The following is a 23,948-nucleotide window of genomic DNA, read 5'->3' on the forward strand; positions in this document are numbered from 1 at the left end:
CCTGGAGCTGTTGCAAGGTTCACACGGCTCTGCTTAAGCCAGGAACACAAGCCACCAGGCAGAATCGGCCCCCAGCAAATCCTCCCTAGGGTCCCCACACTCTCCCTGGAGAGAAGAGAGCAGGCAGAGAAGAACACAGTCCACACAGACCAGGGGTGACTTCAGTAGCCCGTCCAGCTTTGCCATTGCTCAGAGGCTAACTTGGGTCTCCAGGCCCCTGCCGGTCTTCCAGGGTCCCTCCCTGGACCATAAGGTAAGCAAATGGCCACCCACCCATCTATCTGGGTCAGAGCCTCTGAGGCTGGGCTGACAAGGCCCCAGGCTGCAAGGCAGTGGCCTGGGATTCTCCGCCAGTAGCCCCAGGAGGCATGGAGCTCACTAATGCCCAAAGCGCAAAAGCCAACTCCCAAGGGAGGCAGCCACTTTACGCTCGCTGCTCAGAGCTGCAGATGGACTAGATGAATGAGATTTTTTTCAAGTGTGTTTGTTTTACAGATTTACAGAACAGGGACAGGGGGAGGGGCAGGGGAACCAAGCAGAGGATGAAAAGGGAGAAGAGAGAAAAAAGGGTGGACAGAGGAGAAAGGGAGAAAATGGAAGCTTTCCCAAGCTTCTCAATCAAAAGACACTTTCCTCCCCATCTAGCTACCATTAATGAGTTAAAAGGCCGCACAGCTGGAGAAGCCCCAGCAGGTTGGGGGCGGGGGTGGGGGGGACCCAGAGCTGGGGCCTGTGGCAGGAACATCCATGAGCACCACTAGAAGGGCTGGGCCAGGTCTTTCTGGGTCCTCCCGGGCTCTCTGAGCTCTCCCTGAGTGTCCCTGGAGGAGCAGTTTCAGGTGGCATGACCTGTACACAAGGAGTGCTTTTGGCCCAAGGCTGGAGACCTCAGAAAAGGTTTCGTGTCCTCAGAGCTGCCTGTCCAGCCCCCGACTGCCCCCACAGGCTTAGACCCTCCCCCGAAAGGCCATTCTCTCCAGCTCCCCGCCCCACCCCCACATGGTCTCCTGAGGCAGGAGACCTTGAAAGGAAGAGAGGATGGAGATGGTCCAGAGCAGGGGGCTCTGTAACCCTGCACCCACCTCAGAAGAGGAGCTGCTAGGCCTCTCTTCACCCCTCCCCTCTGAGACCAAGGACACTATTGGGGAGCAGTCATGGGAAAGGCCCCCAGTAAAAGCACAAAGAGCTTCAAAGGCCCCATTTCTCCTCTTGAGGAACCTGGTGCTCAGTGAGTACCCACTATGTGCCAGCATCTAGGGACATGATGTGACGAAGTCATGCGGGAGCCCCTCTTCCCCACCCAAGGCCTCTAATGCATCACTAAGTCCTCACCACCTCCCAGATTGGTTCTAATTCTTCCACCCCACTGTCTCCCCGTCACCTATCAATTTCTCACCTGGACAACAGAACCCCCATCCTAACCCCTCTCTGCCCACCACACCCCTCCATCTATTCTCCAGGGAGCAGACACAAGGATCTTTCTAAAGTGAAAAGCTGATCACACCCACCAGGATAACCATAATTTTCTTTTAAGGTGCAGCCTCTTTGAAGATTTTATTTGTCAGAGAGAGACAGAGAGAGCACAAGCAGGGGGAGGGCCAGGGGGAGGGGCAGAGGGAGAAGCAGGCTCCCCACTGAGCAAGGAGCCTAACGTGGGACTCGATCCCAAGACTTTGGGATCATGACCCGAGCTGAAGTCTGACTTAACCTATCCTCCAAAAGTTAAACCCAGAATTACCATATGACCCAGTAATTCCATGCCTAGCAACATACCCAAAAGAACTGAAAACACACGTTCAAACAAAATTTTGTACATGAGGGGCACCTGGGTGGCTCAGTGTGTTAAAGCCTCTGCCTTAGGCTCAGGTCATGATCCCAGGGTCTTGGGATCAAGCCCCACATCGTGCTCTCTGCTCAGCAGAGAGCCTGCTTCCTCCTCTCTCTCTGCCTGCCTCTCCACCTACTTGTGATCTCTGTCTGTCAAATAAATTAAAAAAAAAAAAAAAACTTAAAAAAAAAATCTTATACATAAATGTTCACAGCAACATTATTTACCATAGCCAAAAGGTGGAAATAACCCAAATGTCCATCAGCAGATGAAGAGATCAATAAAATACAGTACATCCACACAAATGTTATTCGGCCTTTAAAAGAAAGATGTGCTGACACACACCATCACACGGATGAACATGAAAACATTACAGCAAGTGAGAGAAGCAAGTCACAAAAGACCACATATGATGGGATCCCATTTAAAGGAAATGTCCAGATAGGCAAATCCAGAGACAGAAAGCAGATGGGTGGTTGATTAGGGTAGTGGAGGGGAATGGGAGTGACTGCTGCTGGGGACAGAGCTTCTGTCTGGTGATGAGAGAGTTCTGGAGAAGAACAGTGGTGTTGGGTACACCACACCACGAATGTAATTAATGCCACCTAACTGTACACGTTAAAATGGCTAAAACGGTAACTTCCATGTGGAACTACCAGAGTAAGAAAATGAAAGTGAAAACCCAGTGCAAAGTAATAATAGCACCCTCCTTTCAATGGCTCACCTCAACCACTAGGACCAAACCCAACTCAACAGGCCCTCAAGGAAGGGCCCCTTATCTGGGCCCATCCAGCTCTTCTCACCCCTTCACTTCCTTTCCTCACCTGGGACCCACGCCCCCATCCACAAAACCTGTCAGCTCATCCATTGGGCCCCTCTCACTCATACCAGAGGCCCCTGTGCGGACCTTCCTCCTTGCCCACATTCCCTCTCCAGACTTAGTCCACCTGGGTTTCCGCCAGAACGTCCCTTCCTTAAGATGATGTGCCAACCCCGGGTTGGGGCCCCTGTGCTCCCCGCTGCCGCAGCACAACAACCCATGTCCCAGCACCCAGCCCCTTTGCTGCAATGACCTGCTGGGGGCCCGTCTTGCCCACTGGACTAAGAGCTCCATTACGGCAGGCATCAGGCCTGCCTCATCCCCACTGGATCCTCAGCACCAAAATACAATGGGGGACATGGACGGACAGATGGACGATACTCCCAGGAAGTTTACAGTCAGGCTCAGAAGGGAAGAGTAAATGGACGAGAGGCCAGCTGGAATACATGGGCACCAGCAGGGGTGTGATTCACAGTAAGGGAGATCGTGGGGACTGATGTAAATGGTGGCGGGGGTGTGGGGGAGTGTTCAAGCCAAGGAGATGGATGGAGAAGGAACTGGGACCATCAGTGTGAGAAGTGTACGGATCTGGGGCCAAGCCAGGCACTTGCAGAGGGGCGGGGAGGGAGTGAGTGGCCAGCATCCATCCTGACTGCGCACAACCTCTAGAGAGCCTCTGGGCTCAGCATGTCATATACAACAACTCACTGACCCTCACGACCACCAACATTATTACCCCATCATGCAGATGCAAAAACCAAGGTCCAGAGAGGTAAAGTGCCTTGCCTAAGTTCACCCAGCTAAGTGGGATCTCAGACCAGGTTCGCTTGAGTGCATGATGGGGCTCCAAGGCAGCAGAACACCCAAACGTCCTAGGACAGGCAGGACAGACATGACTGGAGGCTGTCCCCTCTCTTCAAGAACCAGAGCTGTGTGGTCGCCCTCATGTGCCCCAGACTGGCCACTGCTTTCAGGAAAAGGCTCCTGCTAATTTCCTTTGCAAAGCTATTAAACCCTCAAGGTCAGAATAGTACTGAATTAATGTGGGGAAGAAAACATCTGCCCCACGTCCCATCAGGTATCTTAACCAATGCCCTGGCTTTGCAACTGATCTTTCATGGAAGTAATACAACTTTCAGAGAGCAAGGGTTCCCGCAGCCCTTACCTCCCTTGGTGTAGCTCTCCCCCACTCAGTCTCACCCATACGGGGGCTGCCTTTGGTGTTGCTGTGAGGACTCCCCACTGTCTGTTTCCCGCTCGGGCTTCTCTGAGCTTCAGACTCCAATGCCAACCGAACACCTCCACTTGGGATCTCACTAGTCTCAAAATCAACATGCCCAGAAGTATTGTCATTTCCCCCCACCAGTTCCTCCTCCCAAGTTCTGTCTCCCAAACAAAGGCACTGAGCACTCCTGACTCTTCCTCCTGCCTTAGGCCTGATATCCATCCCCTAATAGTCAAGGTGTGTCATGGACCAGCAGCAGGAGCATCATCTGGAAGCTGGCCTAAATGCAGGTTCTCAGGCCCTCCAATGGGAATCTGCATTTTGACAAGATGACCATGTGAGCTACACACACAGTAAAATTTGAGAAGTGCAGCTCTAACAATCCACGATCCTTTCATTCTGCCTCCTGCATTTCTCCCAGGTCCATCAATGTCCCTCCATCCCTCCCCCACCATCATCTCAAAGCCATTGGTTAGGACATCTTCCTAACCAATCACAGTCCCACTCTTGTCCCACTCCAATAACTTCTTCCCAGGAGCTTGAGTGACCCTTCAAAATGTAAATCTGATCATATGAGCCTGCTGCATAAGGCCTTGAAATGTCATCCTATTACCCTCACTATGAAAACCAAATTTCTTTCATTCACTCACTCAATTTTTATTGAGCATCTTCTACGTACCTGGCACTGTTCTAGGCAATGGAGAGAGATGAGTGAACAAAACAGACAAAAACCTCTGCCCTATGGAGCTCGTATTCTAGTGGAGGAAAGAGATAATAAAAAGTTTAAATAAATGAAGATAAAATTTTTAAATAAGAAGCCTATCGAGTGGTGACAAATGCTAGGAGGAAAAATAAAGCACGGAACAGTTTGCAAATCTAAATGGGGTCATCAGAGAAGCCCGCAATGAGAAGATGACATCAGAGAGAAGACACGAAAGCAGCCAGGAAGCAAGGAGGGAGGGTGGCTGGGGAAAAGCATTCCAGGGAAAAGTAACAGCAAGCACAATGGTCCTGAAGCAAAAGTATACCTTAGCTGAGAGGCCGGTATGGCCAGTGAAGAGAGAACAAAGAGTAAATAACAGGAGCTGAAGGCAGAGAAATCGCAGGGAACCTGTGACCAGGGTCAGAACGCTGGCTTCCACCCTGAAGAAACAGGAAGCCAGAAGGCAGAGCTGTGAGCAGAACAGAGATGTGACCTGACTTACAGGTTCAAAGGATCACCCAGTCTGCAGTGTTGAGAACTGTAAGGGGGCAAAGCATGGGAGCGGGGAGGCCCGCTAAAAAGTCACCTCGATTGCCCAGGGTGAGAGCGACCGATGGGCTGGACCGCGTTGATGGTTATGGAGATGATGGGAGGTGGTCGGACTCTGGATGAGTATGAAGGTACAGCCAACAGGATTTGACAGATCAGATGTGGCGAATAAGAACAATCCAGAGAAGTCAAGGGTGACTGCAAAAGTTTGGTCTAAGAGACTGAGCTGGGGAAGGCCACAGGAGGGATGAGTAGGGAGTTAGAGAGAGCAGGAATTTCACTGTGCACCTGCCACTTCAGGAATGCCTTTCAGACAGCAAGGGGGATCACCACTGAGGGAGACAGAGAAGAGGAAACAGCCTGGGCACAACCCATGCAGGTCCGAGGAAGAGGAGGAGGGCGGATTAAGCTGTGTCAAATGACTAAGCAGAGGGCAGAAAGGCAGCCGTGAGGTGTGGTGGGGAGCAAAGCCAAAGGAGGTCTTCTGGAAGCTTCGCCATGAAGGTGAGAGGAGAGAGCAGTGGCTGCAGGTGGATATGGGGTTGAGGGAAGTCAGCGCTCATTGGTTTGCCATGGCAACTGATGTGGGAAACAAAGGCAGAAGAAAATTATTACATTTCCTTACTACTTACAGCCCATTGACAAGTCCTTGAAACAGGCAGAGTGGCAGTCCTCTAGGGACTCAGCTGCCTCGATGCTGATTCTTTGCTAAGAGCAAAGGCAATCTTAGCCCGACCCTCCAGGATCCTATAAGTCTACTTTAACATATAAAAATTCCTTCAGGGGCACCTGGGTGGCTCAGTGAGTTAAAGCATCTGCCTTCGGCTCAGGTCATGATCCCAGGGTCCTGGGATCAAGCCCCACATCGAGCTCTCTGCTCAGCAGAAAGCCTGCTTCCCTTTCTCTCTCTGCCTGCCTCTCTGCCTACCTGTGATCTCTGTCTGTCAAATAAATAAATAAAAATCTTAAAAAAAAAAAAAATTCCTTCAGAAACTTCCTTTATCTCTACCCACCCCACCCCAAGATATACGTTGGCAAATCATCCCCCAAGCATAGGACCCACCAATATACATTGGAAGAGTCTCATGACTGAGGGTTTACCAAACAGTAATAAATGACCTTTTCCCAACAAGAGCTAGACCCCTCAGGATCCTGGAAACCTTGTTTCCAAAATATTTGGAAGGCTTACGCCATCCCTAACCCCCTCCCAACTTGACAGTGTATAATGGGCCACTCCTCACAACCCCAGCCCAACTCTTGCTGTCCACAGGTCCTGTCCCTGTGCTTTAATAAAACCACCTTTTTGCACCAAAGACGTCTCAAGAATTCTATCTTGGCCATTGGCTCCAAAGCCTAACGTCTTTCCTACATCAGCTGCCTCATTTTCTCCAGTTTCAAACCTTCAGGCTTGGACCTCTCAGCTAGTTCAGGCTCTGCCCATCTGGGGTGTGAACCTGAACTGTCTTCTCTCCCTTCTCCTAGCTCACCCTCTTCCCCTGGCAGGGCATTTATTCTCCAGCTTCCAACCCAACCACCTGGGGCCACTGGGAGGACAAGGTAAAAGTTAAACTCTCCCCAGGAAATGAAAAGACCTCATTTTCCCCAGACAGGAGCTAGAAATTTTTCTGAAATTCCAACCATTCCTCCCCTTTGAGTCCAGACTGTTTTCAGTCTTCACGAGTCTCCATTAAAATGCAAATGTCCCAGCCAGTGAGAGGGAAGGTGGTAAGGCTCTGTGGTCATCCTGCCCTTCCTCCAGAGCTAACTCACAGGGGGAGGCCCACCATTCCCAGGCATCATGCTTAAATCCCTAACGTCTCATGCAACCTTCAGAATACTGACTCTTTTATTATCTATACTTCGCAAATGACTAAACCGATCCTCTGAGAAACGAAGCCATTTATCCACAGTCCCAGAGCTACAAAGTAGCTAAGGCAGGATCTGAACACCGGTCGCCTGACTCCAGAGCTCACACTCTGTGAGGTTTCTGTATTTACTTTTTTGGTTTTTCCACTCTTTTTTGGTCTGTTGACTCTTTTTTTACTCTTAAAATTATGGTAAAATATACACCAAATTTCCTAGCTTGACCACTTTAAAGTATACAATTCAGTGACTGGTTCAGTACATTACCACGAAGGAGGGTCTGGTTCTGAAACTTGTCTATTACCCCAAAAGGAAATTGATCCATTGATTTTTGAGTAATACTTGAATGTAGTTCAAAAGCCACAATTTATTTGATGGTATATGGTGAAAGGCATTGTCTTATCCTTGTCCCAATCCGTCTAGCTCTCCACCCCCAACCCTATGAAATGGTTTCTACACGTCCTTCTCCAGTTTATGCAAACATAACCCAACATAGAGATAGGGCCCTATTTTCCCCCTTTTCCACACATGCACACACACACACAAAAATAGCACATTGTACATTCCATTCTGCACCTTGCTTTCTTTACTCCAGGTATCTTGGGAGAACTTTATCTTGGTCCAAAGAAAACATCCTTATTCTTTTTCAAATAACACAGCAGTCAGTCCAGTGCCCAGTTCACTATCACTAGGCATTTGGTGGTTTCCAATGTCTCGCTATTTCAAATAATACTGCAATGAATGACCTTGTATAATACTGTTCCACACGTGTGGAAATATAGGTGCTGGATAAATTCCCAAAGGCAGATCTCTGGTTCAAAGGGGATATGTGCATGCATAATGATGCTGGGTGTTGCCAAACTGTACTGCTCATGGGATGGTCTCAATCCATCTTTCATTAAATTGGTATGAGAGTGAGGGCCCACGTGCCCACGCAAAACACTGTGCCAGCCCCTCAGGGCTGGAACCAACACCAAGGCAACTTCCGATTCTGGTTTCTGCCTGCCCAACTCACTTTATCCCTTCATCTGATAATGAAACTCTCCACCTTTACTTCAGAGAGCTGCTCCTTTCGCAGTGGAAAGGATGCTTACAGTCACAATACCCACACCAGCCGCAGGAATGAGCCCCTGACTCAGACATAATGAGCCTCTGACTCAATCATAAACCCCCAACCCCACCTGCACACACAGATTAATGCAGAGATCAGCGTGTGATTCAAGCCAATCAGTACTCCTTGGGGTTTGTCTAACTGGAGCTGGTGGAAAGGAGGGGTTTTTTTTTGCTCTCTGGAGGGAAAAACGTTAAAATGTTAAGCTCACAGTAGTCTGTAACCATGGTTTCAACATCATATGTAGAGATGACCCAAGAGAATGCAGCCAACACAAAGAGAGACAGAGACACAAAAGACAGACAATCAAGAGACTGCTCAAAGTCCTGGATCCAGCTGTACCTGAGGCCCAGCCTTTTCTATAGATGGGTTATGATTGCCAATAAATCCCCCTATTTTGTTTGATTAATTCAACCTGGGCTTCTGTCACTTGTCCCCAAGAGTCATGACTAATATACTGTATTTAAAGTATAATCCCAATTTTGTTATAAAACAAAAAAACAGATGTAGATGCAGATGTAAATACACTGTGTGGGAGGGTATATGTTTAGGGAGAAAAAAAGACCAGAAGAGAATATATTAAATGTTAATAGTGGTTATCTCTGCAATTCCCCATCTGGGGTTGCAGATGACTTTTATTTTAGTCTTTGTACTTTTCTGTGTTTTCCAAATTTTCTGCAAAGAACATGGATTTTTAAAATATAATAAACATTTCTTTAAAAAAATCAGATGGGCAAGAAGCAGCCCAGAAGATGCTCAGAGGAAGGTTCTAAGCTCATGCAAAGGGACAGCAGAGAGGTCCAACCCTGAGGCCTGCTCCACAGGGACAGCAGATGCTGGAGTGGCTGCTGCCCATCTCAGGGCTGGCTGGCAGGTCACTGAAGGCATCCATGTTGTGGACACTAAGCCCAAGCCTTCCATCATGTGGCCACAGGCTCTGGGCTGTGCCCAAAGGTCAGCTCAGAGCCAAGATTCTTCTCTCCACACTCCTCCTGGAACCCAAGCTGAGCCCCCAGAAGTCCTCACCCACCCAGTACCAGTCCCCTTGGCCTCCAAGGAACACCCTACAAGGCACTGGCAAACACCTGTCCATGAGTCCTCAGCAGCAGGAACAGAAAAGACTGGGCTAAAAGGAGAGCTCACACAAGGTGGTCCACTCTCTCCAGCACCTTCTCCCTGGGCTGAACTTCTTATCAACACAGAACCACTGGAGAAGGGGGGGTTGGACTTGGACAGGACAAAGGTCTTGGGGACCGTCAACTTCAGAACACGGCCTATAGAGGAGAGCAGCCCTTGCTTCCCAGGAGTCCCAGGACACTCTGGCCCCAAATATATCTGGGTTTTCATAGAGACCAGACTAGAGCTAGCCCCACCTGCCTGCCCCATCTCTGACCAAGGAAACACTCTCTTTTATCTTTTTTACATAATAGGGTCTGAATAAGATGTTTTTCTTTTACCACTGTAGCCATTTCTGAGTAGGCAATTCAGTGGCATTCAGTATTACACAGCCATCGAAGCTATCCATTTCCAGAATCTTTTCATCATCACCAAAAGAATTTCTAATCCACTGAACAATAACTCATGGGGTGCCTGGGTGGCTCAGTGGGTTAAACATCTGCCTTGAGCTCCAGTCATGATCTCAGGTTCCTGGGATCAAGCCCCACATCGGGCTCTCTGCTCGGCGGGGAGCCTGCTTCCCCCTCTCTCTCTGCCTGCCTGTCTGCCTACTTGTGATCTCTCTATATATATCAAATAAATAAGTAAAATCTTTAAAAAATAATAATAACTCTTCCCCACACCCTGTTAACTCTATTCTACTTTCTGTCTCTATGCTTTCACCTATCGCTAAGTACATTATACAAACGAAATCAAGCAATTTCTGTCCTGTGGCTGGTTTCGTCACTTAGCTTAATGTTTTCCAGGTTCATAAATGGTGGATTGGAATTCCATTCCATTGTACAGCTGAATAATATTTTGTATGGATATACTACATTTTGTTTATCATCCAGTCACCTGCGGAAGGACATTTGAGTTGCTCCCACTTTTATCTGTTCTGAGTAATATTGCTATAAACATGGGTGAGCAGATAATGTTCAAGTCCTCGCGGTCCACAAGTAAAATCATTCATTAGCCCTACTCCCATTTCACAGATAGGGAAACTGAGGACCACAGTCTGAACACCATGTACCTTCAGGATCATACACAGTACTACCTCCCCTGGGTTTTTTCCCTAAGGCTTCAGGCTGCCCCTCCGCCCTGCTGCAGAAATTTCCTTGTAATCTAGGGGTCCCTACCTCTCATACCCCTGAGATCTCTGCTGGGCCTGGGCCTCCGGCAGGAGAATGGATCATGAAGAGTCCACCAGGACCTTGGGACCAAGAGCACCCATCGGCTAGATGGCCAGAGGAAGAGGCAATCTAAATGGAAGGAATCCAGACTTCCCGGGTTGAGGCGGAAATGAGCCCCACAAAGCAACAGCAAAAGAGGATGGGGAAGCATCATTCAACCCCAAAGCTGAGCACCAACCCTGAGCAATGCCAGGCCATTCTCCCAGACAAGGTTTCACTCAGTCACACATCTGACCGCCTCAATGTTCACAATGGACTCCGGGGAAAGGGGTCCCAAGGAGTGTGTTTAATAAGGTTGGGGATCCAACAGGCTGTGTCAGGGAAGAGAGAACACCTCACCCATCAGAGGCAGAAGGGGGCATCTGGGAGAGTGCTAGCCCCTGCAGCAACCAACCAAGTAGACAAGACTGAGCAAAGACCAACACCAGTGAAGCCACCAGGGCCAGCAGAGTGGACAGCTCCTGGGTTTTCCTGACCAATGTCCATTCCGTGGTCTACTGACAGCAACACATCGAATGTCCCTAGGTGACCTGCCCCTCCTTTTTTCTCAGTACAGGTGACTCCATCCCTAGAACCAGGAGGGGGCACAACACCCAGACTCAACTAATCAGCATATCCCAGCCCTATAACCAAAGTTCAGGGATGAGCACATGAGCCAATGTGCCCAGTGTGAGTCATCCCTGGGACTCCTGCTAAAATTACTAGAAAACAGATTTGCTCTTCCTGTTGGTGTTGCTAAACTGGCAGAATGTAAACCTGGCACAGCCATCATCCTTCTTTGTGGATAACCTAGCTCAGGATGAAGCCAACCCAAAAGAAAGCACGGCTCTGAGATGGGGAGAGAGAACGATTCCAGCGCTGGATCCAGCCATACCTGAATCTGTCCCCCATGAACCTTCCAATTACCTAAAGCAATAAAATTTCTCTCCTCCTTTAGGTTAATTAGAATTGGGGTCTCTTGCAACCAAAAGATTCCTGACTCATTTACCTAAACTGCCAGTCAGAAGAGTTATTTTGGGGGTACTACTCCTCCAACAGAAAGACCCTCTAGCCCCAAACCTTCATAAGAAGAATTACAATAGAAGTTATTTCAACTGTAATGCTGACTAATTCTGTTTTTCTATGCCAACTAGGGTACCAAACTGCCATGTGAGTTTGGGGGAGGCAGGGAACAGAGAAGCCTAACCCGTCCTTCACTCCTTGGCATTTATCACCAGCCACAAAGTGGCCTCAGGTGACCCTGACAGCCTCGTTTCCCTCTATTTCCCAATATGAAATCCACACCACAGTCCAACTGAGTTCTGAACAGGTCCCCTGCTCTCTCTACCTCCGTTCCTTTGCGTAGACTGTACCATTTAACTAGAATGTACTCCCCCACTCGATCTCCCCCTACAGAAATGTTGTCCAGTCGCCATGGCCCACCTTAAATACCACCAACCCCATGAAGCCCTCCTTGGGGGGGGGGGTCCCTCTTTCTGTTGACCTCCCGAGTGTCTTACACCTCTTATTCAGCACGCCCCATCTTCTGTATGGGGTTCACAGTACGTGTCTGGTTTCTCCTCTGGAGCACAAGTGGCTTTTAAGGCAGGGAGAGTAACTTACTCTCCTCCTGGACCCTGTTTGTCCAAGGGCTGGTACACAGCTGGAACTCCACAAACATTGAGGGAAGTGACTTGAAACCACACAAATGAACATTTGGAGCACAATCCGCTTCTAGGCAGGACTGCTGCCTGTGTTTGCATTCATGGAGGAGAAAGACAGGTGAATCCTGTAGAGGACGGATGGGAACGCTTTCCAGAAAGGGAGGAGGGGGGCCAGAGGAACTAAGCTGTGAAAGCCAGGTGTCCCCATTCCCATCGCTTGCACCACAGGCTGTGTCCTGCCACCACGCGGCTGTGCCCTTGGGGGACCTTCTCAGCTATCAGTAACTGGCCTTTGTTGATGTCACACTCAAAAGCCCTTCCTGGCACTTTGGAAGATCTCGTTTTCAGACAGCCTGTTTCAGTCACCTCTTGATTTACACACTCCTTCCATCTTTGCATCTCGGATTAAATCTTATTAAAATAAATGTTCTATTAAAATACAGATGGCACAGGTAACCCAGGCTCCAGCCCAGACCTTCCCGTTCTCATAGAGAAGCAGAAATTTCTGTACTAATTAGTGAGGAAGGCAGCCAGGAGCCCTTTCAGCTTATCTAAAGCCTGGTAAATCAGAGTTTCCCCCAATCTAGCCTCCACTTCCCTCTCCCTTGCCCCAGCTTAGGCCCCATATTCAAAAGAAGTCCAGTTGCCTGAGAAACCAGTCCAATCTCTTCCTTAAAAAATAATGAGAACGGGGGCACCTGGGTGGCTCAGTGGGTTAAGCCTCTGCCTTCGGCTCAGGTCATGATCTCGGGGTCCTGGGATCAAGTCCCGCATTGGGCTCTCTGCTCAGCAGGGAGCCTGCTTCCTCCTCTCTCTCTCTCTCTCTCTCTGCCTGCCTCTCTGCCTACTTGTGATCTCTGTCAAATAAATAAATAAAATCTTTAAAAAAAAAATAATGAGAATGTGTTCAGGTGCCATGGTTCTTCAGGTTTTGAAGCATTTTCACACTCCTGGTATGCATTTCATACACCTGAGTAACATCATCATCCACCTCGTAGAGAGTGAAAGTCAAGGGCAGAGAGGTCAAGTAACTCAGCCGGGGTCACCATGAAATTGGAAATGGATGAAAAGGCACAGTGTTTGGCATCAGGTAGATCTGGGTTGGATTCCCAGCTCTGCTGTATGAGCTGGAGGACAATGAAAATGTCACCCCATTTGAACCTCAGCTTTCTCCTCTATAAAGAACAGAGATGGTGACAGTAAGTGTGGTGCGGAGAATGGGACACCTGGGCCCCAGGTGCCAGCCTCATGCCATGCCCACCACAGACCCAACAGGAGCTCCCAGCCCAGTCTCTTCTCTTAGGATTCCTGACTTTTTATACTGTAACACATAGCCTCCCATACTTCTGTTATTTTCCTTAGGGGTAAGTAGGGAGGGAAAGGGAGGAGGAACATCTAAAAACAAATTAACAGTGGCCATTCTGCAGCCCACCTCCTGCAGGGAACCCTCACTTCCAATCACAATGGAACTGCCCCAACCAAGGAAGCCCAAGGGGCATGCAGGGCTGGAACCTGGCCCCAGCTGGAGCTCCTGACCCCTGAGCCTCCTGCTTCCCACACTGTACATCCAATCCCTGGGGGTGGGGGAAGGGGCATGAGCACTGCCAGATGTGGCCAGGTGGTGGTGCAACGGTGAGCAGAAAGGGACCAATCCCACACTAAGCCGGGTACTGACAGTTTAGATGTGATGCAGAAAGACAGGCCCAGCCAATGTTGCCAAAGCTTCTGATCTCTCAAGAGAAGGCGGAAAAAACCACCGGCAACACAGAACCTTCCAATTTTAAGAAATATCCATTTAAAAGGGAAAAACGCATGTAGGCCTAATAAAGCCCTGGGAGAATACACAGGGCTGTGCACCTGTGCCATTCCCTGCTGTATCCCAGCACCCAGAACAGTGTCCCGCCCAGTACAGAGGCTTCATGAAGCTTTGAGGACTCAGCATGGGCCACGTCCCACCTCGGCCTCAGACACCTGGCAAACTCCCAGGTGCCAGGCTGCTGTTGTCCCACTCCCTGCAGACAAGACTGTGTGGTGTTAGAGCATGGGGGTGGGGGTGGGGGAATGAGATCCCTTACTAGGGATCTGTCCTGCAAACCAGGGGAGAGGTGTGACTTACTTGGGGGCTGTTTCAAGTTGTTGTACTCAACAAGGAAGAGCTCATGACCACAGGCATCCTCACAGCCTCTTTATTCCGCCCCCCATATTCAGTGGTCGGTAAAGATCTTTACAGTAAATACATGGAAAGGGGGAGGGGGCTCTAATCAACAGGACTGCTCCCTCCTTTGGAGAAACGGACTAACCCTGAGGCCTGGCAGGGTCAGCCCACCCCTAGAGGGCTCTGGGAAGGACTTGGCTACTGTTCCAACCTTCACGAAACAGAGTGTTCATAACTGATAAGCTTAAAAGCAAGTGACAATTTTTCAACCCACCCTTGCTCCAAGGACAGTGAATAAACACAGCATTGGCTCCAGGTTCCTACAGAGTGTGTCGAGAAGGAAAGGGGAAGGTGAAACCAAGCTCACCCGCCCCCAGAAGTCAATGTGGATTCTTTGACACCTTCTTCTTCAGGGTCAAACTAGGGTTCCCCACTTAGAAATGCCAACTCACAGGGGCCCCTGGGTGGCTCAGTCGGTTAAGTGTCTGACTCTTGATCTGGGCTCAGGTCTCGATCTCAGGGTTGTGAGTTCAAGCCCCGCATTGGGCTCCACGCTGGGCATGGAGGCTACTTTAAAAAAAAAAAGGGGGGGGGCACCTGGGTGGCTCAGTGGGTTAAAGCCTCTCTCTTCAGCTCAGGTCATGATCCCAAGGTCCTGGGATTGAGCCCCACATCGGGCTCTCTGCTCAGCAGGGAGCCTGCTTCCCCATCTCTCTCTGCCTGCCTCTATGCCTACTTGTGATCTGTCTGTAAAATAAACAAAATCTTAAAAAAAAAAAAAAAAGAAAGAAAGAAAAGAAAAGAAATCCCAACTCATAAACTCCCAAATATACTCTTCCCTTTATTACGGGTTCCAAGGTGCCCCCGGGTCCCCCACTTACCAGGCAATGGGTCTGCCTCCACAGTAATTTTAACTGGACTGTGACTGGACTGTGGGGAAGGAAGGAGAAGCCTGCTGGGGTGCAGGAAAGTTCTATGTCTTGATGTGGACAGTATCTACACAGCTGGATACATATGTGGAAATCCACTGAGCTGTGCCCTGAGATTTGTTGTACTTCCACGCCTTCATGAGAACAGCAGCAGCGTGTATGGGGAACTTCTCTGAAGCCAGGCACTGCGTGAGTGCTTATCCTGGGTTCCAAATAATAGAAGAGTTAAGAGGACAGCCCCTGGACCTCAAAAGACCAGGGTTAAAATCCCTGTTTGTCTCCCTCTGATTTTGCCCTCTAGGTGTTCCTCAAAATCTGAGCCTCTGTGTCTCTACTGGAAAACAAAGATAATAACCAGTGGAATTAAGACAGGTATGCAACCCTTGCAAACAGTAAGCCTCAAAAGATGTTGGCTCGTTACAACCATTCAACCTTCAACAACCCCAGGACCCTGGTGTTGGGGGCCCACTTGACCATATGAGAAAAGTGCCTCCTTCCTTCCCACTGTGCTCCCCAAACTGCAGACATTTCCACATCATCTTCTCAATTTTTTCCCAAATCCATGTACCACCTGACTGTTACTTTTCTTAACACTTTTCTTTAAATTGATCACAATTTTTTACTTAAACAAATTTACTTTTCGAAAATGTTATGTAACCGTCGTACATGGAAAACCAGTATCACTTGCCAGAATTCATTTTTTAAAATAGCAATTAAGATAAAAGGCATTTGTCCACCTGAAATCATCTTGCCTACCTCATTTACTTTTTATGGATTCAGGAGGCAAAGAGACTCAGTTTGCAGGGCAGGCGTGGGGTAGGGAGGGCAAGAGGGCCTCATCTGCTTAAAATGACTGAGAAGATTCCTGAGCCGTTCAGCAGCCCCCGTCTGCCCAGAAGTGATTTTCGTCGGTTTAACCAAACGGGCTTGGCAGGCCCTCTATTTGGCAACATCCTGGTAACCAGCCATCTGTGTACCACATGGGCTCCAAAGAGAACTGCATTTAGAAAAAACATATATTCACTAATGGCGACTGTTCACCAATTCAGACACACACTGGCCCCGCTCTTTGGCATGAATGAAGAGAGCCCGCCTCTGCCTCTCAGACAGCAGCTCCAGGACCTGAGATCTAGGAACTCAGTGTCAGGACAGCCCTGGAGCCCAGCTTCAGGGCTGAGCCTGGCCCCTCATGTGTTCCCTAACCATGCAGGGACAGGATAGGAGTCAGAAGAGTAATATGGCATGCCGCATGTACACATCATCAGTTGTATTTCTCTCCAAATCTCTTCCAAAGGGGAACGAAGAAGAGAGGAGGGGAGAATACCTCAAACCCACATAAGAAAAGGACACCTTGAAATCTGTAGCAGAGGGCACTGCAGTATTAAGAGGACCTGGGGGAACAGGCGGTGGGGAGTCAGTGAGTCTCATGTGCACCCATTCGTTCACACAGCAAATATTTACTAAGCACTTCCTATTCCGGGCAATGGGGGACCCAGGAGTGAAAAAGGCAGAGTCCCTGCTCTTAGAGAGCTCACATTCTAGGGGTGGGAACGGTCAGTAAATTGTTTATTACATAACCCAGATAATACCAGTTAATGATAAGAGCCATGGGGCTAATAAATCAAGGTAAAGTAATGATGGCTGGAATGAGCTGCCCAGATTGGATGGCCAGGGGAGTCCTTTTAGAAGAAATGACATCTGAGTTGACACCCAACAATGAGGAAGCACCACTCAATTAAGTCACCATAAACAGCACATGTAAAGGGCCTGGGGCAGGCACAAGCTTGGCATGTTCCAGAAACAGAAAGGCCTTTGCAGCAGAAATACAGTGACCACAGTGAGTGAGAGACAAAGTGGAAGTAAGGTCAGAGAACAAGAGAGAATAAGGCAGGGGATACAGGCCGGCTTCAGAGTTTTAAATTATAATGGAAAGCCTATGGAGAGGTTTCTACAGTGGAGAGACTTGATTTTACCTGAATTTTTAAAACTCCACTCTGGCCACCATAAGAATAGATAAGGAGGACAAGAGTAGGGACACCAAAGAGGAGACAAAAACAGTGGCTCCAAAGAAATCACAAAACCCCTCACATTCTCTCCCTGAACTCTAGGTGTCTAACTTCCCAGGCGCTCAGTAAGGCCTAAAATGGGAAGCTGGCTAAAGGGAGATGTTTGTTCTTTAAAGCAATGACAGCCAACCGGATGGCATTCAAACATCAGACAAGAGAGGCCAAGTAACAGGCCCTTCCACAAAGGGCAGGACCCGGCCACCTCCCAAGAAGAGAACAAGCAGCCATCTGTTCCAGGGCTGGGGAGTAGAACAGTTCCCGCCGTGCACCCCTTCCAGCCTTGGGACTCTGGGACTCCAAGGCCAGGCCTCCAGCGCTCCACAGGCTTGGAACCCCAATCCAGCCAGCTCATAGGCCTGTCCCATAATCTCCTGTGGCAGAAAGCAAGTATCCTCCACGACACCAACCTTCAACCTCCAAGGACAAATCAGTCAACTGCCAACATCACCAAAACAGACAATCAGATAAACTCCAGTGCGAGGTCTTGCCCAAAAAAAAAACCAAACCAAACAAAACAAAACAAAAAAAAAGTGATAGAGCCTCAAAGCTAAATACCGACTTACAATATCATAGGGGACAGCAGAACACGTTAGATGACACCAGGAGATAGCATCCACAAAATCCTACTATGGGCAGCTCCCCAAGATGATCAAATTTCTCCAATAAAGAAATTATAATGAAAAAAAGAAAGTAGCAGTAGAAAATTCATAAGGTGACATATGACCAATTACACTGGATTTTTTGAATCCTGCCAAAAAAAAAAAATTTGAAGGGCATCTGGGTGGCTCAGTTGGTTAAAGGTCTGCCTTCAGCTCCGGTCCTGATCCTGGGGTCCAGAGATCGGGGATCAAGCCCCACATCTGGCTCCCTGCTCAGTGGGGAGCCTACTTCTCCCCCCACTTGCCCCTCCTCACCCATCCTAACCAACCCTCACCACACCACATATGCTCACTCTCAAATAAATAAATAAAATCCTTAAAAATTTTTTTGAAGAACTTATGAGACAATTAGGGGAATTGGAACACTAATTAAATATGATATTAAGAAATTACTGTTAACTCAGGGAGTACAATATGGTAGTGTTCTATTTTCTTAGAAGACTTCTTTAAGGTGTATACCAAAATATGTAAGAATGAAATGATATCCTGTCTGGGATTTACTTCAAAATAATCTTGTGGGGGGGCACCTGGGTGGCTCAGTGGGTTAAGCCTCTGCCTTCGTTCGGCTCAGGTCATGATCTCAGGGTTCTGGGATCGAGCCCCGCATCGGGCTCTCTGCTCTGCAGTGAGCCTGCTTCCTCTTCTCTCTGCCTGCCTCTCTGCCTGCTTGTGATCTCTCTCTCTCTGTCAAATAAATAAATAAAATCTTTAAAAAAATAATAATAATAATAATCTTGTGGGGGAGTGGGTTGGTAAATAAATGAGGTAAGAGTTGACAAATAAATGAGTTGACAATGGCTCAAACGGGGTATCATATTACACTAGTCTCTCTACTTTTGTGCACGTGTGAAATTTTCCACAATAAAAAGTTTAAAAAAAAAAAAAAGCTAGGGATGGACTTTTGCTTGTGCAAGGGACCATGATAATCTTCTCTGTATGATTCCGATTTTAGCGTATGTGCTGCCGAAGCAAGCATGGAGTGAACTTTTCTAATAACCGACAGGGGACTAACCTGCTAGACATTATATCCCTCAACAGAGGAGTGAGATGCATTAGATTCACTGTTCTGCCCCCCCAGAGCCTGCCATGGGGGGTTTGCTGAAATTCATATTTTCCTCCTCACAAACCCCATGGTGAGGGTTGTCTTAAAATAACTACCCCCTGTAAGAAGACGATGTCTTTTCATTTATGCCAACTGACCTCTGTCCAGTTCAGAATGTCACTCTCAAGGGCACACAGCAACATCCGCACCATTTGGAACCTACCTATTTTGATTGTTTCTCTGCCTCAACCCTTCCTACCAATGGTACCTGTTTTCCACCTCAGAGGACAGCACTCCCCCACACCTGCCCATCCACTTCTACATGGCCAAGGTGGGGCTACAGATCTGACCCCAATCTGCCACAGCGAAGAGGAAGCAAGATCTGAAAAGTCAAATCACTTGAAAGGAGATTTCCCACTACAGCAGTCCCCAGAGCGCCATCTGCAATGAAGGCTTCATTCAGGTGCCTCCTTGGAACCATGATCCAATCAATCCCCCCTCGCAAACACACCATTGTTTCTGAAGGAGCCCAAGCAGTGGAGTCCCTGGATGATGGTCAGAAAGAGGCAGAACCTCCAGGTTATCCCACAACTCCCAGACGGAGTCGTCAGGTAAAGGCTGACGAGCACCACAGCCACTTCTCCAGGATGCAAACCGAAGCTGGAGCTTTCAGCAGAGTTCTCGGGACCCACCAACAGCGTGACTGGAGTCTTCTGGTTCCGGGGCCGTTTGAGATACCCGTGTCATTACCATCCTCCCTGGCACACCTGCCTCCCCCAATATGCCAATATATTTCTAAGGAGCCTGGGTTAGGGCAGGAAGATGATAAGGACCCTGGGGGCCATCACTGCAAAGCCACACAGGACCACTTCATCCCTTAAGGCCAACAGCTGGGAGGGTCATCTGCATAAGCTTGTCAATTAAAGGTGCTGGGAAGATGGATGGATGGATCCAGCCTTCTGAGAAGGATAAAGAAGGGGTCTGAGTCTGACCTGTGATGAGGGTTGGGAGGAAGCAGAGACTCAGCAGACCGAACACCCACCCTGGAGTCTGGGGAGCACGTAAGAGAGGTGGGGCAGCTGTAGCCTGCTCCAGCGCACCCCCCACACACACACACACACCCATCCACCCCACCCCCAACCCTCACACCTGGTGCCCACAAGGCAAGGGTCAATAGTGAGCACCGCACTTCAGACGCTTAAAGACAAAGAAACTCCAGATTACAGCAAGCAAAGAAAAGGTCATTTAGCACCAGCAGGAGATCAAGCCCTCTCTCTCCTTGGGTAAGTTAAGTCTGTTGGCCAAAGCAATCAGGATGACAGAAGCCAAAGCAGACTAGGACGAAGGCAGGGGTTGGAGGGCCTCAACGCCTGCTGCATTACAGGGAAGGGCACAATGTGTCTAGGAGGAAGGACAAGATGTCATGAGCCATGAGCAACCTTCCTGTCCTGTCCCCTGTCCCGTACTTCCCTGTGCCTCATGCACAGCTGGTCTGGACTAGTACTGGGGCTGTTGCCACCAGACTCCTTGCCCTGCTCTCCAAGGGCACGAACCCACAGAGAGGCAAACGGGAACAGTTCTGTTCAAACCCCTTCATCCTCACATGGCATTTCACACCTCTCAGGTGCGTTCTTCACCCACATTATCTCCCTTTGGCCTTCTGTATGGACACAGGAACAGGCTCGGGGAGACTACATCAATACTACATGGTCATAGTCAACGGATGAGCCAGGACTGTGCAGGGACCTTCCACCCTACCATACACTCTGTACTCAGAAACAGGAACTGGTCTGAGGCAGCCGCCTGTAGGTCAAGCACACCATCCTTCTCATTCCTCAAAACAGGCGCTGGTGGTCTCAGAATGGCCATCCCCTATCCCTCTGACTTTAGAGGGCTGCCTTAGTCATCGCACCTCTATAGATAAAATGCTGAAGGACAGGGAACAGGAGAGAGTCAAAGTCTAGACGGGAAATGGGGCCCAGACCTGGAGCACCAGGCTCTAGAGTCCTGCTGGTAGCTTTACTGCTAGAAAGGTTTGTCCCCAGCATCAGCCATTCCCTAACATCACTTGCAGGATTTCTGCCACACCCTATACCATTTGTACTATCACTCTTTCAATTAAATGGACTCATCCTTGGGGCTTTATACATTTAATTTAAAGTGATGCTTTATATCACCACCACAAAGACACAAATCAGGACCACTGGCCATGACAAGGAGAGAATTCTAAAAATAAATAGCATAAAAACAACCTAAATTGTAGGCAGGCACTGTTCCCCACTTAAAGGCCCAGAGCCAGAAGTCTGCTTTCTCTTTGTTATGAGAGAGATCAGTAAGTGTTAAGAGGGTGTTAAAGCCAGACTAGCACCAACCTGAAACTTTCCCCTTGAAGAAATCACATGCATTAGTAGAGAACTGAAAAGGGAAGAACCTTCTCACTGGGTGACTCAATGTTATTTCATGCTTAACCACCTGAAGTCATTTCACTGGCTAGTCACCTTAGCTATGGGAAACATCGAATCAGACTGCATCATAGGAGGGGGACAAGAGGGATGGGGGGCAACTACACCACAGAGGCAACCCATGCCAGCTTCTCAAAGTGCTCTAATTCATTGCCCTCCACTCCCCTTCACCAGACATACCCAGCTTCTGGGCAAGCCCAGGGGTCACCTGTCACCACCCAGGTATCTCTGGCTCCACTGTCCTTGTCTTATTTAGCCTTTGCCTAATGCAGAGCACAGCACTAACCACTCCAAACTCCTCTGCAAATCAGGACCCAGCAGAGCCACTGGAGTCACCCCAAATCCTTACAACATCTCTGTGGACAGTCAGCTCTGATGAAGCCCAGTTGCTGGGCACCTTTGGGCTCGTGTACCATGGCAGAGGAGTGAGTGGGTGCCAGCGGGTGTGAGCAGCTCCCTTGGGTCTTGAGGACATCAAGCCTGCAACAAGGGACTGGAGCCCGAGAAGCTGTCCCAGAAGCTCCTTTGCTGGCCCCAAACCCCTACCTCTTTTCCCCACAGGTCAGCTCAAGAGGACAATTTCCAACATCCAGGAGCAAACAATTAGTACAGTAAACCCAAGAAAGGTAAAGACGGAAAGAGAAAAAAAATCCAAAGAAGGGGGAAGGGGGCTGTTAAGCAACCTCCAAACTTGCTCCTCGCCTGCCCGCACTGTGTGCAAGGCAAGCAGATCCCAGCCTGGCGGGCACCTCACAGGCTCAGCCAAGTTGCAGAGAAGCAAACGGCATCTCTGGCGCATTGGGCCACTCGGGTTGAGCCAGGGGCTGTCACCCAGGTCGGATCAACGCTACCCACGCTGCATGCTTTGTCAAGGGAGCTGCGATGGGAAAATAAGAACGAAATGTGCAAACGGGAATGGGGACGAAACACTTGGTGACCCTCTGTTGATGATGAAACCCGAAGGGCCCTCCCAGCCTCCCTCCGACCCAGCCAAAGTCCTGCCTCAGCTTTCTCCCAACAGCCAGTGTCCGGGTCGAAGCTCCAGAGTTGCTCCCCCGACGGCGCACAGAGCAGAGGTTTTTCCCAACCAACTCGGGGCCAAAGGCCCTTTTGGAAAAGTCCATCCCAAAGAAAACGGGGATTTAGCATGAGAGTGGAGGGAAGGGGGAGGCGGCGCTGCCAACCTTTACCTTTTCTCTTTATTCTGTTTTCGCGATTTGTGCAGGAGTCCGATGAGCACCACCGCGGCGCGGATCCCTGCCTTTCGGCAATGCATCCTCCCCGCGGGCTGGGACATGGCAAGGCCGCCGGCGGTGCCCGGCCGCGCCCTCGCCCGCCCGCAGCGCGCCCCCGTTCGCCCGGCTCCGCGCGCTCCACGCCGCCCGCTCCCAGCCCCTGCGCTCCGGTCCCGGCCGTCCGCCTCTCATGGGCCCCGCCCAGCCTAGGTGCGCCCCGGGGGTCAGGTGACCGGGCGCTCACTTCCCGGCGACCTTCAGCGTCTCCTCGGAGCCTGCCGGGCAGCCGGCGCCCGCTCCCCCAGCGCAGGCATTTCCAAGGCTCGCTCCGGGCGCGGCCCGGACGGGCGGCTCCGGGGCTCCGGCTCCGACGCGCTGCCCGCGCCGGGACCCCGCCCCGGCCCCGCCTCCCGTGCCCCGGCCCGGGCACTCGGGCTGCGGGCGGTGCAGGCGGCCCGGCCTCGAGCGGAGGGAGGCGGCCCGCTTGCGCTCAGCGCCCCGGGGGGCTCGGCGCCGCGTTCGCCCTCTGCTCCGCGCCCGGGCTCCTTCCCTTCCTCTCCCGGCGGGCAGCCGCCCGCCCCCCCCTTCTCTCGCCGCTCCCTCTCCGTCCCCTCCTCTGCGCTCCCCCGTCCCCGCCTCCGCTGGCGGGGCCCCGGGCTCCCTCCCCAGGCAAAGGCGGCTGACGCGCTCTCTCCCAGCCCGGCCCGCCGGGATAGTTCTCCAATGCTGTCACTGCCTTTAAAACACAGGGAGAAAAAACATCCACCGAGACGAAACGCGTGTCCTCAGTCCGTGCGAAACTGCCTTCGCACAAGGGCACCGCCGCCGGCCTCCCCCGGCCCAGGGCCAGGCGGGTAGAGAGGGCACCCAGCGCCCAGCGCCCGCCCTCCCCGGCCTGAGGCGCCCGGGCGTTTTGACTCAGCGGAATGCTACCTTCTACCTTTCCCCAAGTCCGGGAAGCGGATGTCCTGGGAGGCTGGAGGGGGCAGGAAGGGACTACTCCAGCAAGGGCGGCGCTACCTGAGCTGGAGTCAGTCCCCCGTTAACCTTTGTTTCCCCTGCCCTGGAAGCCTGACACACCACCCGGTCAATGATCAATTTCACCGAGGCTACACCTCTGCCTGGCGTCCCAGGTTGCCAGGGAACCAAGGGGAGCCCCCACCCCACCAGCACCTCACAGACACCCCGCATCAGTTCTTCCCTTCCTCCCGCATACCCCATGCAAGCTTCATCTTCACTTCAGAACCTAAAGAAAGAAGGTCACTGGCCAGTTCGTAGGGAAAGGGCCGGGGCTGAGTCCCTGATGTGGA

General features: G+C 50.4%; 1 protein-coding gene and 1 non-coding gene across 8 annotated transcripts in view; both read right to left on the reverse strand.

The window, feature by feature from the left end:
• Nucleotides 1-23,948, reverse strand: part of RAP1GAP2 (RAP1 GTPase activating protein 2) — a 227,838-nt gene that overhangs the window by 117,694 nt on the left and 86,196 nt on the right. The window contains exon 1 of one of the 7 annotated variants that reach the window (XM_032846743.1): nt 22,594-22,762. The exons of the other annotated variants lie outside the window; for them this stretch is intronic. Within the exon in view, the coding sequence (XP_032702634.1) occupies nt 22,594-22,700 (107 nt within the window). The 5' untranslated portion in view covers nt 22,701-22,762. Of the gene's footprint in view, nt 1-22,593; nt 22,763-23,948 lie in introns of those variants that run through there. 7 annotated transcript variants of the gene reach the window in all.
• LOC116860657 lies at nt 18,772-18,875 on the reverse strand. The gene has a single exon (XR_004381334.1). It is a non-coding gene; the product is annotated as a U6 spliceosomal RNA (small nuclear RNA).

The sequence above is a fragment of the Lontra canadensis genome, unplaced genomic scaffold, assembly GCF_010015895.1.
Source record: "Lontra canadensis isolate GAN:19392208 unplaced genomic scaffold, GSC_riverotter_1.0 scaffold180, whole genome shotgun sequence".
Classification (NCBI taxonomy): domain Eukaryota; kingdom Metazoa; phylum Chordata; class Mammalia; order Carnivora; family Mustelidae; genus Lontra; species Lontra canadensis.